The sequence below is a fragment of the Nuphar pumila genome, chromosome 10 (assembly GCF_984573655.1).
Source record: "Nuphar pumila chromosome 10, dmNupPumi1.hap1.1, whole genome shotgun sequence".
Taxonomy (NCBI): Eukaryota; Viridiplantae; Streptophyta; class Magnoliopsida; order Nymphaeales; family Nymphaeaceae; genus Nuphar; species Nuphar pumila.
This window is the reverse complement of record NC_143258.1, coordinates 45,901,259-45,915,505: the sequence shown is the minus strand read 5'-3', so window position 1 is coordinate 45,915,505 and position 14,247 is coordinate 45,901,259. Positions and strand designations below refer to the sequence as shown.

Genomic DNA, 14,247 nt, shown 5'->3' with positions numbered 1-14,247 from the left:
AGAAAAGGGTTTGATACTTTATTCAGAAAAAAAAGTGTCATTCTGTACTTAAAATAAAAAGCAGTCAAATAAGAGAGGTTATAGATGTAAAAATGAAAACAATGAGCCATTTTTCAAAATATCTCATAAATCATATGGCTTTCTGTAAATACATATTATTTTTCTTCGTTTTCCGGCTGATGAAATCCCCACTTTTGGGGGTGCTTTGAAGGGCCTGCGTAGCTACTCTCCAACACATCTGCTGCGCATTGGGTCGGGGAAAAAAGAATGAGTATTTCATGCCTCTCAACGAGCAGGTTGCCGATAAAAAAGCCAAATTTCCAACCCCAAGACCCAAAATTCTCATGTTGGTGGTCTTCCCCGTCTTCACTCCTTGCAAGGAGAGGAGTTTTGCAGAGATTGGTCTTCTCTAAACCTGCCTCCAGATCTCCCACCAGAGCTTCTGGGGTCGATTCCGGATTGTATTCCTCCAAGACTTACCAACTCACCCCCGAGAACGTCAATCTTGTTCTTGACGGAGTTCGCCCCTACCTCAACTCTGATGGTGGAGACGTTGAGGTGGTCTCTGTCACTCATGGAATCGTCTCTCTTAAACTCCAAGGTAGTCCTTTCCTTTCCTTTCTTTTCTTCTTTCAATTTTGTTTCTCTCTGGTTTTTGCTCTTTGGGCACGTTTGGAAGCAAGAAAAACTCTAATAGGAAAAGAAAGTATTTCCTACTAGAAATTTTGATATTTGTGTAGCATGAGAAAAAAGGGCTGGAAACTAAAGAGACAAGTTTTAGCTTGTTTGTTTGTGCATGAAGAAATTTTCTTCCTAACTAACAAATGGTAGTTCTCCTAAAATACTGGCCAAGAATAAATATCAAATAATTAAAAATAAGTGAAAAACCCCCTTAATAGATTATCGGATTCCACCTAATTGTTCATCAATACACAATACAATTTGGATGCAATGCTTGCATAACTTGCTCAAAAAGCTTATGCCGAGCATGCGGGAGTAAAAGCACCAGAACAACAAAGAATTCTGCCCCATCAACAATTCAAGGCAGTTCATAATTCAATTGTTTGTATAACACTAGCAATTGTTCATAATTCAATCTTTTTGAATAACAAATAAAAAAGATGTCAAGCAGCTGCACCAATCAAACATAACTTTCAATAAATCCAATCTTGAAGGCAATCAACACAAACAGAATAAAGATGGGGGAGAAAAAAAAAACAGAAAAGAGGTACCCGTATTTTCAGAAACCACTCGATCTCCACCTCCTGCCGTCGCAACTCCACTCTTATCTCGGCCCGATGAAATGATCTGCAGAAAAATCAACAAAAAAAAGAAACCACCAACAACAGAAATCCACTTCCTTTGTTTCTCCTGAAAAACGAAAAACTCAGAAACAATAGGGATGTATTGGGGGTGAGGGTGATCGGCGAAGGAGGCGGGTCTGATGAAGGTGATCGGCGAAGGAGGCGGGTCTGATGAAGGTGATCGGAGTCGGAATCTGATTCTAGGTATCATCCACCAACAAATTCCTGCGTTTTTTGGTTAGAAGAAAAGGATGGATTAGGCAACAAATCAACAGACAACCAAAGGATGAATTTGGGGATTCCTTCTTTTGTCGTTCCTACGCGTACCTGAATGCCTTGGATTGCTGGTAGGGCTGTTGGGGAATGACCATGATTTGGTGGTTTCAGAGATGGCGTAGACAGTAACACAGGAAAGAGAGAGTAGTCGGGTTGAAGACGCAGGAAGGAGAGAGTAGTCGGGTTTTGCTCAGAAAAACTCTGATAGGAAACACTCCACCCCCCGCCCTGGAGGAGTGTTTCCTATCAAAATATTTGCGGTTTTCAAAAGATTTCTCAGTGAAATATTTTCTCTTGTTGTCGGAAAAACTACCTAGGTTCACTTTTCCTACATGATTCCCGCTTCCAAACGTGCCCTTTGGTTTTCGGTTTTCTTGTTATACAACAACAACAACAACTACGCCTTCATCCCAAAACAATTGGGGTCGGCGATATGAACCAACAAAGAAAATCATTATGGGTCTTCCACATGAATCCTTCTCCTCCATTCATTTCTATCCAATGCCACCTCCTCGGTGAGGTTCAAAGCATTCATATCCTTTCTTATCACCTCCATCCATGTCTTCCTAGGCCTACCCCGACCTCTTTTAACTAATATATTTTCCCATTTCTCCATCCTTCTAACTGGAGCATCATTAGGCCTTCGTCGAATATGTCCAAACCACCGTAAACGATTCTCTCTCATCTTATTTTCAATGGGTGCAACGCCTACCTTCTTACGTATCCCCATGTCCTCGGTTTTCTTGTTATACCGTAAGAAAATTGTCTTTGTGCCATAAATTCAACCAAAGACGGCCCTATGTCCTCTCTATTTTTGATAATTTAAGAGGAAAAAAATGCTAAAAATGGAAGATTTATAATTCGTTTCTAATTGGTTGGTGATTTAGAGTTTGGAGTCTTCTTTTATTATGTGTGATATTTCTAAGTTGATGTTGTTTGTTTTCCTTTGCTTTCCTTTTTTATTTGATATTCTTGAGATAAATTGAGGTGGGTGTGTTCGAATAAATGGAAATTGAGTGCAGTTTAATTGTGTAAGAATCTTATTTTCTTTTTTCGGTGGAAAATTGGTTTACAAAATGCTGAAATGGTGTATAGGGGCATGTGGGACTTGTCCAAGCTCGACGACAACGATGAAAATGGGGATCGAGAAAGTGTTGAAGGAGAAGTTTGGGGAGCAAATCAAAGAGATATGCCAAGTATTTGATAACCAACAAATCGGAACAACGGTTGATGTAAGTTCCAATTTTTCATAGGAAAAGGAAGATATTCAGTACTGTGTATAGTGATAGCTGAAAGTCTATGTTTTTTCTTCCTCTGATGACTGCAGGCTGTGAATGCCCATTTGGATATACTCAGACCTGCTGTAAAGAATTATGGTGGGAGTGTTGAAGTGATTTCAGTGGACGGTGGAGATTGTACTGTCAAGTATGTTGGACCTGATTCCATTGGGTCCGGAATCAAAGCTGCTATCAAGGAGAAATTTCCTGACATAGTGAATGTCATATTTAGTTAGATGGTCACTTTATAATCGACTTAATTTGTAATGTTGAGCCCTAGGTGTAAGACCCACCTGTTATATTTGAAGAGAATTTGAAAGGTGAGCTGTTTTTTTAACCATTTTATTTGTAACGTGTGATAATACCTTGAACTACAAGCCTTATGGTAATTTTAATAAAAAAGGAAGCAATCTTAAAGTCAAAACCCCGCTGCTTCAATGTTGTATTTTGTTGAGAGGATTCTCGTTTAATTCTCAACATTCTTGTTTCTTAATTTGCTAGGTTCAGTAGTTCATTCATGAACTATCGATGCATATGCACAGTTCAGGTGTATCTAATTATGCTAAATTAACAAAATTTGAAGGCTTGCTTATAAGGTAAATTGTAAATCAAACTTGTTTAAACGTATGAATGTATCAATATAAGAGGAAGACCTGTTAGACTGGGATGTTATACATACATGTGGATGCAGATTTTGTATCTCTTTTTCTGATGCATCGTTATTTATTTTTCAAAATAGTGGTCTAGTTATCTATTTACTGGTTTATGTTGATGATATCATCATCACCGACAGTTCTATCATTTTCATTAAGCAGTTGATTTAGTGCCTCAGTCTTGCTTTTTTCATCAAAGATCTCGGACGCTTAAATTATTTTTTGGGTATTGAAGTTCATTATGTCTCTTCAGGTCTTTTTTTATGTCAATGCACATATGTTCTTACGTAACTTCATCGTGCTTCTATGGCCAATGCGAAGCCGATTTCTACTCCTCTGAGCTCTACTACACGATTATTTTAGGATGTTTTCAGGAGCGAAACATCAGAAAAAGAGTCTCATCTCAATATCATCATGTTATCGTACCATCGCTTACCGTACCAACCTAATTATCACCTTTACCCATGAAATAGGGTCAAATCGATAAAAATCTAGTAGGTACATAGATATAACAATTTCGGATAAGGCTACACGTCTAATTTCATTTGTGACATGCAGTTTAAAATGAACATGCTAATCTTGTTTTTATATCATTCCAATTTTATCATGTTTCCGAAGAGTGAACAAAATGAGTAAAAAGTGCATAATGAGCATGCTAACAAAATTCAAAACCAAACTAGTATATACGTTGTTTCTTTTATGGTGTGAAGTCAAAATAAGTAAAATGAACATGATAATTTTGTTTTAATATTAAATGTCATGAGGGTACCCATAGGAGAAATGTAGAAACAACTGAGACTGCTTAGGGGTTTGCTATTCTATGTATTTTGATACCCCAAACAACTAGTCGAGTCTGCTCCTAAGGGAACGACCAATGTTCGAGAGAGAATTTTCTAGAGGTCACTTGTTCAAGAGAATACATCTATACTTTTGCAGAAGTTATTAGGAATAGTTTTTGGTAGCTTAGTCCTCTAACTCCGATGACTAGGGACACCAAGTCATTTGCTCTAGGGTAGTTGTTAACAACCTATCCATTAGAGTTTTTGTACTATCTCATTGTCTCTCTTGACGAAACCAAGAGACAAATGGGTACGTCAGATTTTATTTTAATTGACAACTCATTTTGTATGCTCTAGTCTTTCAAATCAAATCAAACATCTTACATGTGAAGGTAATTATTATCATTTATGTGATTTTCATGTCATCATTGTGTATTGCACGATACGAGGTTACCATAAACCTCTCATCCAATCATCATAGTACTAACATATCGTACATGTATGATAGTACCGTTACGGTGAGAGAGTATTATTTTCTCAGAAAGAAACCCCAACATTATTTAAATTTTTTAAAGTCCTGACTATCATCATTTATGTAAATTCATTTTAACATTGTACAATTACACGCTACGGTGTCACCATAAACCTCTCATCCGATCATCGTAGTACTAACATCTTAAGCATGTCTGATAGTATTGCTACGATGAAAGGGGTATCAATTTCTCAGAAAGAAACCTCAACTTCCAGTGCTCTTGCCCGAGGAGTTCTGAGTTATTTTTGGATATCAAACAAAAGATTGTACGTACCTCTTAGGGCTATGCAGGTTTGAGGAAAAGACTTGGTTGTGAATAAGCAACCGTCACGTATTTATTTTTTGCTTTTCAAAACCATGCATATTCAATTACTGAAATCTCGCAAGAAATCTTTTTTTCTTTAAAGCTTTGGCGGACATGCACAAATCCACATATTTAAAAAGAACAAGCGTAATACAGAGTTAGGCAGAGTACACAAACCGCGTACCCTATGAATTTGTACATACAATACATATATCACATAACGCAGACCTGTGCATATTAGACCGTGACGACAATGTATAAAGCATGACTTGATGTGTGAAACCACGCATCGAGCAAAATCAATGCATAAGTAGTAGCATGTGCACGTGATAGCGCGGTGGCAAAGTAAACGATATAAAACAAGACTTTGTGTGCGAAACTACACATCAAGTTAAATAAATTACGTAAGCAGTGCATGAGGTACGAAACCATACCTCGGCTAAATAAATGTGTAAGCATAGCACAAGGTACAAAATTGTACCTCATCTAAGTAAATGTGTAAGTAGTGCATGAGGTACAAAACCGTACCTCAGCTAAGTAAATGTATAAGCAGTGCACGAGGTATGAAATCATACCTCGAGCAAATAAAATATGTAAGCAGTAGTTTATGCACGTAATAGCATGACGGTGAAGTAAATAATATAAAGCAAGGCTCGATGTACGAAACCACACATTGAGCTAAATAAATACGTAAGCAATGGCCTATGTACGTAATAGCGCGGTGGTGAAGTAAATAACATAAAGCAAGGCTCGATGTGCGAAACCACATATCGAGCTAAATAAATGCGTAAGCAGTAGCCTGTGCACATGATAGCATGGTGACAAAGTAAATGACATAAAGAAAAAGGACAAAGATCGCAAAATTGTGTCCTTGAGTTAAAAGCATATATATATATATATATATATATATATATATATATATATATATATATATATATATATATATATATATATATATATATATATATATTAGAAGTATTTTGCCATTGTCTTCATATACAGATTTTCCCAACCTCGGGGATGATTGGATTCACTGATGATTACGAGCGTAGGTGATAAGTGGCTCATGCCTTAGTGCACGTGTAGAGTGTGTTGTGCCCATAGAATGCGCTAAAGTATTCATTGCACTGTGGAAATACGAACAAGCAAATTCTTTTTTAAAATCATGCGTTGATGTCGCATTTGTGTCATAGGGTCCGAACTCGACCCTAGTTCGGGCCACCTAGCTGAGCCAGGTCCCGAGTTGGGGTGAGCTAAGCTGGGATCTGGGGTTAGCCGGGCTCGACTCGACCCGACTAGCTGCATGAGGGGAGGGGTCGAGGTAGGGGGCGATGCCTCTGCCCTCTGGTCGAAACAGAGGCCGACAGGTGGCGTCGCCCCCTGCCTGTTGGCCAACAAACAGAAAAAGGAGGTAGGGGTGTCGCCCCTGCTTGCCAAAAAATAGAAGGAGGCAGAGGCATAGCCCTTGTGTGTCAAAAAACATGAGGCAGGGGCATCACCCTTGCTTATCGAAAAACAAAAGGAGGCAGGGGTGTCGCCCCTGCCTGTTGGAAAACTGAATGTGGCAGGGGCATCGCCCCTACCTGCCAGCTAGAAAAAGAGAGAGTAGGGAGGGGCAGCGCCCCTCCACTGCTAAAAGAGGGAGTAGGGAGGGGGCGACACCCATCCTTTGTGATGCCCCCAAAATAAAAAGTCATAGCTTTTTAGGAAAACATTGAAAGCCTTGTAATTATTTCTTTATCAGAGTTTTAAATAGTAATTCAGTAGAAAATAGTGTTTTGAAATAACAAGTCAACAGACCTTAGGCGCATTACTTGCGAACTTTTCTTTTACAGAACTAATTCGTAACTCTATATATTCATTGAAACCAAATAGATTCAAAATGAGGTTTTAAAGTTTATACGAAAAGTGAAATTTCAAAGAAACCCGGTTACCAAATTACAAAACATGTCATCAAGAGAGAAACGTCAGGGAAAGAGTTTCATCTTGATATCATCATGCCATCATGTCCTCATTTACCGTACCAACCTAATCACCACCTGTACCCATGAAACGGGGTCAGATCGATAAAAATCTCGTAGGTGCATAGATATAACAATTCAGAATAAGGCTAACACATTTATAGTTTTATTCATGATATGCAGTTTAACATAAGTAAAAATAAGCATGTTAATTTTGTTTCGGTATCATTCCAATATTATCATATGTCTTCGAAGAGATAGCAAAATGAGCATAATGAGCATAATAAGCAAAATGAGCATAATGAGCATGCTAACAAAAATTCAGAACCCAAACTAATATATATGTTGTTCCTTTCACGGTGTGCAAGTCAAAATAAGTAAAATGAACATGATAACTTTGTTTCGATATTAAATTGTATCGAGGGTATGCACAAGAGAGAACATAGAAACAACTGAAACTATCTGAAGGTTTATTATAATATGTATTTTGATACCCCGAACAACTAGTTGAGTCTGTTTCTAAGGGGACAGCCAGTGACCGAGAGAGAATTCTCTAGAGGCATTCGTGGTAAGGGATGCATCTAACTTCTGCAGAAGTCCATGAGAATTACCACTTAGGATAATTTTTTGGTAGCCACGTCCCTTAACTCTTATGACTGGGGACACCGAGTCATTTACTCGAGGGTAATTGTTAACAACCTATCCATCAGAGTTTTTGTACCATGCCATCCTCTCTCTTGACGAAACCAAGAGACGAATGGGTACATCAGGTTCTATTTAAGTGATAACCCATTCTGCATGCTCTGGTCTTTCAAACAAAATCGAGCATCTTACATGTGAAGGCGATGATCACCATTTATGTGATTTCCATGTTATCATTGTGTAAGACCCAACATTTTATAAAAAAAAAATCAAATCTAGGTTGGATCCGACTGTATCCAAACCCAGCACCCCCCCTTTTTGGTGTTTTTCTATTTAAACATGCTCCCCCTGACGTTCTCTCTCCCCCTGAACCCTTGTGTCTACTGCTCTCTCTCATTCTGACCTCTCTCTCTCTCTCTGACCTTTCCTCTGGGATATCTCTCTCTCCCCATGGACGCACGCTCCCCTTTGCTGACCCTCTTGCCAGAGCCTACTTTTCATGCACAAAGGTCTCCTCCCTAGGTATGGATCTCTACCTCTCTCTCACACTCATTGGTTGTGGGTAGGAGGGCACTGCCCCTCCTGCCCTCTCTCGGTCTCCCTATAAAAGTCCAGCAAAGGAGGGGCGTCACCCTCTCCTGCCTCTCTGCTTCTCCCCCCCCTCTCTCCTTCTCATTTGTTTTCTTGGAAGAAAACATAATAGCAACAGCGTGACGCTACTGCTGCCACCGTCTAGCCAACCTGGAGTGGTGGCTCACACCGCTCCCTCCCTCCTTTTGTCACGCGCCCCTCCTCCACCGCGTTCCTCTTCTCTTCTTTTCACAAAAGAGGTTATTTAGTTAGTCTTAGGATTGATAATGATTGTTATTGCATGTGCCTAATCTATCAGTGCATGAATTGAATTCATGAAAGTGAATACTGCACTGAATTTCAAAACCGGATTTTGCACCAAATTACACTCATTGTTTTATGTGCATTTTTTCTAAGTTTTTCTAAAAAATTTATTCTATTCTCTTCATTGATGTGTTCCCTGTCAGCAGACCAAAAATCAGCTCAATTGGAGTTGATTTGATCTGATTTTTAAGCATTTTGTAAAAACCAGATTTTTAGAAATTCCAATTTTGGGACAGGCATGTTTTCAGAATTTGTCCAAACTTGAAACGCTTATATTCTGAGCTCCCGGATGAATTTTTGAGATTCGTAAAATCTGACATATTTGTGAATCTGTTAGAAAGAGAAAAAAAGAAAAATCATCAAATTCAGACTTTGTTTAGGCATCCCAATAGTCTGTTTTCAAAAACTTATCAAATTTTAATTTTGCACTATATTGAGGGCAAAATAGTTATTTGTTTAATTAGTTTATTTTCAGTTGTTTTTATTATTTTTCTGTATTTTAGTTAGTAGGTTTACAGTAGTTATCTTAGTTAGATTTCAATTAATTAGAAATTACATTTTAGTTATTTTTTATTTTAATTATAATTTAGTTTTAGTAATTAATTTCAAAATTAGTTTTAGTGTAATTTTTAGATTCAATTGTCGTAATTGCTTGCTAACTTTGTATTTTATTTTGTTTTAGGTTGATAAGTTTACAACAGGTCAAAAGGTATATTTAGAATGAGTGTGCGAATGCACGTGTAGTGAAAAGATGAAAATGCCCCTGGCGATCTGGAGAAGGTTGATAAACTTATTCTAGGATTTGTTTTACTCAATTTTTATTCTATACTTAGTTGTAGTGTTTAATTTAATTTTAAACATTTATAATATTAATAAATTGAAATTTTTAGATTTAATTTGAATATTCTCCCGTTCCCTGAGGATTCGACCCATACTCGCCATATTCGTGGAAAGTCAGTTTTTATTATTTTTGGTGGACGGTTTTCTAAATATTTTATTGAAAAAATATCTTTTAAAAATACTATTGCAAAAAGATCAACCATATATTATGTTTATGTTGACAGTTTAATGCGACACAAGTTTCAGGATAAGGCCTTAAAGTGCAAATTTGTGGGGTACGCTGATGATTATAAAGGGTACAAATGCTATAATCCTGTGAGTAAGCGTATCAAAATATCCATGAATGTTGTATTTAATGAGGTAAATTTTGACCATAATGCTAACACTTCTCCTGAAATTGAAGTTTATCACCCTTGGTTGAACTTAGATCTCTTTTCTAGTGTTGATGATGTTTGATCTTTAGAATATAATCATAGAGATGAGGGAAACATGTCTGATGCTGCATAAAAGACTCAAGCAAGTGTGATTTCAGAATCACTATTGGCTCCTGAAAGGTATAAGGCATTGTTTACTCTCGACGTGAGAATGAGATACTCCTCAACTCTAATCAGGAGATGAATTCTTCTTCTGTTTCTATTCCATCCTCTGTTCCGAGTAGGTCTACCGAACCTTGACATTCTATTGATAGGTGGGTTAGTTATGAGAATTTCACTATGGATTTTCAACTCTTCTTAACCTTTTTAGGTAAGAAAGATCAACCCACAACATTTTATCAAGCAGTAAATTCTAAGAGATAGAGTGAAGCTTTGAATAAAGAAATGAAATCTCTCCTTGAATGTGGCACTTGGGATATTGTTCCCAGACCACATGATCAAAATGTGGTTGGGTCAAAGTGGGTGTATAAAATAAAGTATAAGCCAGAGGGTACTATTGAGCAATACAAAGCTAGACTAGTTGCCAAGGGCTTTACATAGGAGCAAGGACAAGACTACGATGAGACCTTCAGTCCGGTTGTGAAAATGAACACTATCTAAATCATACTATCATTGGCTATTGAGCACCAGTGGACTCTCAGTCAACTAGATATGAAAAATGCATTTCTATATAGAACTCTGAAGGAGGAAGTATACATGGAGCATCCCACTGGGTACGCAAAAAGGAACTCCAAAGAATACATGTGCAGGTTAAAGAGAGCTATATATGGTTTGAAGCAGACATCTCAATCTTGGTTTGACAGTTTTTCTCTTGAAGTAGAAAAATATGGCTTTAGTTGGTCTCTTCTTGATCATTCTCTTTTCATATTCAAATGCAAAGATATAGTTACCTTGTTATTGATATATGTAGATGACGTTATCATTACAGGTAACTCTAATGAACATATTGAGTAGGTTAAAGAACTCCTGAACCACAGATTCAAGATGAAGAATCTTGGTAAACTGCGATATTTTCTTGGAGTAGAAGTTGACAGAACTACTGAAGGCATGACACTTACCCAACATAAGTATACCATTGATGTTCTCAACAAGGCAGGTATGACAGATTGCAAGCCTCTAAGCACACCTAATGTACTTCATCAAAAACTCAGTTCCCAAGATGGAGATTTGTATGATGACCCTACAAGATATCGCAGAATAGTAAGGATGCTTCAATATCTCACTTTCACTCAACCTGATATTGTCTATTATGTCAATCAGGTATCTCAGTTCATGAATGAACCACATATTGGGCATATGAAAGTTGTTAAACGCATTCTTCGACATTTGAAGGGAACTATTAGAGATGATCTTCTGTATAGAAAGAGTACGAATGACCATCACATGCATGAACTTCTTACTTACACAGATGTAGATTGGGCAAGAGATCCAAATGAGCATAGGTTAGTCTCAAGATACCGTGTTTTCATTGGCCTAAATCTTGTCTCCTGGAGCAGTAGGAAACAAAAGGCCATCGCCAGATCAAGCACAAAAGTTGAATATAGATCAATGGCAGCTACTATAACTGAAGTATCATGGATCAGACACCTGTTGATAGAAGTAGGAGAATCAATATCTAGGTGTCTTCTCTTATGTGACAATCAAAGTGTAAGACCCACAATTTTCAACAACTTTTTAAATAAATTCATGAGGCATTTTCATGTGAAAATAGCATATGAACCCGAAATGTGAATCGAATCGATTTCTACGAACCTGTTATACTTAGGATATTCATATCTTCACGAATATATGCTCAAACAGTGAGGGAGCTATAACTTCCTTTCTGAGTAAAATCAAGAGATTTGTACGAGCCAACTTTCTTAGTATGTCAATACGAAGAAAATGACATACTCAGAATTTTTTAGAAAATAATCACTGAAAACCCAAAATTTTTGTGAGACCCACAGAAATCTTGGTGGGACTCACAAAAATATTCCTCAGAAAATATCTTATGGGACCCACAGAATATTCCATAGAATATTTCATGTGGGCCTCACACAAAGGAACCTCTTAGAAATTTTTAAAAGCCAAAGGCAAGAAAGGGAAAGGCCTTTCTGGAATTTTCTAGAGAGGAGGTGGGTTTGAGCTATAAATAGCCCTCCCCACTCTCTCTATTCTCATAAAAATTGACCCCCCTCTATCCTCTTCTCTCTCTCTCTAAAATTGCCCCTACCTAGCCTAGCCTGCTTGAGTGGGTCTGAGCCTGCCTGACCTGGTCTGAACCTACCTAACCTGGTCCAAACGTAGTTGACTTAACTTGAACCTATTTGAGTTTAGTCAAAGTCAAAGTCCCTTTTAGTCCTAAACCTTGGTTGATTCACTTGACCCAGACCTAACCTACTTAGCCTAAGTCTGAACCTGCCTGACCCACTTGACTTGGACCGAACCCAGTTTGGTACAAACCACTTGGGTTTAGCAGCTTGACTTGCTCTTCCTTTTTCTCAACTAGATCGAACTCATCTGACCTCTTGAAGGAAGGTTTGAACCTAGTTCGAAGCAGTCAGAGTTGTTATTCACCGATCAGAGGGTAAGTTTGCTTCATCGATCCATCTCTCTCTCCTCATGTATTTCAAAGGTTTCAGCTCTCGCTGGTCATGTATTTCAAAGGTTTCAGCTCTTGCTGGTCATGTATTTCAAAGGTTCTAGCTCTCGCTAGTTATGTATTTCAAAGGTTTCAGCTCTCGCTTGTCATGTATTTTAAAGGTTTTAGCTCTCGCCAGTCATGTATTTCAAAGGTTCCAGCTTTCACTGGTCATGTATTTCAAAGGTTCCAACTTTTGCTGGTCATGTATTTCAAAGGTTTTAGCTTTCACTAGTCTTTATTTCAAAGGTCTCAGCTCTCGCTGGTCATTATTTCAAAGGTTTCAGCTCTAGCTGGTCATGTATTTCAAAGGTCCCAGCTCTTGCTGGTCAGTATTTCAAAATCCAGTTATCACTAGTCGGGATTTCCAAAATCTAATTTCCATAATTTTAACCAAAGGTCCCATCAGATTTGATGTTAAGTAATTGTTTCATAAAGGATTCCCGAATATTTTGCCGATTTACTGAAATTGATTGTTGATTTCAATATTTCATTGCATAAAAGAATCACCTTAGATTATCTCTAGTATTTGTTAAAAAAAGGTGAAGCTTTTTGCGAAAAAAAAGATAAAATTCAAATCTTTTCCCCGTTGATCAACCAAAAGGATGAAAGAAATATCTTGGGTATGATTAGCAAAGAAATATTCAATGATGTTGAAAAGCCAGAAGCGAAATGATATTGATTATAGCTATGGTGCATTTTAAGGGTCGATTCTTCTGGCAAGAAAGCAGTGGAAATATTCTGAGCAATATAGAATCCACTCAAATTTCCTAATAAAGCAAGTATAATTGATTATCTGCAAAATGGATCTATCAACTATCGTCAAGTTGAAGATTGATATGCAAGTTAAACCCCTGGGGATAAAAAAGATTTGGATCACCTCCGAGTTGAAGAAGTATGTGATGTATCCTTCTTGGGAAAGTTTAGATCATCGCCAAGTTGAAGGCCTGTGCGATGAACCTCCCGACCAACCCTAAAAGATATTTGATTCATACTATCAAAAGATTCCAATCGAGAGAGACATCTTTATCAATTTTTTGGGACAAGGAAGACCATGATCATCTCCAAGTTGAAGAAGTATGAAGTGTTCTTTTATGAAAAATCAAAACATCTCCAAGTTGAAGGTTGATGTGATGAAATTCTCGCCAAACTCTAACAAAAGATTTCAATTTTATGTCTCAGAAAGTGCAAAAAGTATATCTCAGATATCAAATTTCCAAGAATCATCTTTTCTTATGCAAAATTCTTTTATCAATATCTTTTCACTACTTGCTTTTATGAAATTAAGAATATTTCTTTTCTCTTCATATCAAGGAAATGGATAGCTTCCTTAAAGAAAATCAACAACATTAAAATTTGAATTTGACTCTTGAATCCATGGAGTTAACCTTGTTACAGGAAATACTCTAGGTAAAAAGAGGGAATATGTTTTGCACATACATGCACATTTTCAAGTATTTGAATCAATTACAATTTTCATCTTATTGGCAAAATTTTCAGGCTATCCAAATATGAAATAAATACTCTATGTCTATTTTGATGCAACCTGACATTGTTTACATCTTCAAAAAAGTTGCCTCATTCATTTTCCAAATTTGCTTTGGCAACATCATATTTCATTCCCCTTCAGGTTAAGGGTTAAACCTGAACCTCATTTTTAAGGTATTTCTGTCCCATCCAGGTCAAAGGTTAAACATGAATTCTTCTATATTTCAAAATCTTATTTTGTCT

At 37.3% G+C, this 14,247-nt stretch overlaps 1 protein-coding gene across 1 annotated transcript; it reads left to right on the top strand.

Moving 5' to 3' along the window:
* The first annotated feature begins 195 nt into the window (after positions 1–195).
* NFU1 (NFU domain protein 1) lies at positions 196–3,281 on the top strand. The gene is made up of 3 exons (XM_090018982.1): positions 196–601; positions 2,676–2,812; positions 2,908–3,281. Exons 1-3 carry the CDS (start codon positions 268–270, stop codon positions 3,091–3,093), a joined length of 657 nt encoding a protein of 218 aa, XP_089875108.1. The 5' UTR covers positions 196–267; the 3' UTR covers positions 3,094–3,281.
* Positions 3,282–14,247: the final 10,966 nt, after the last annotated feature.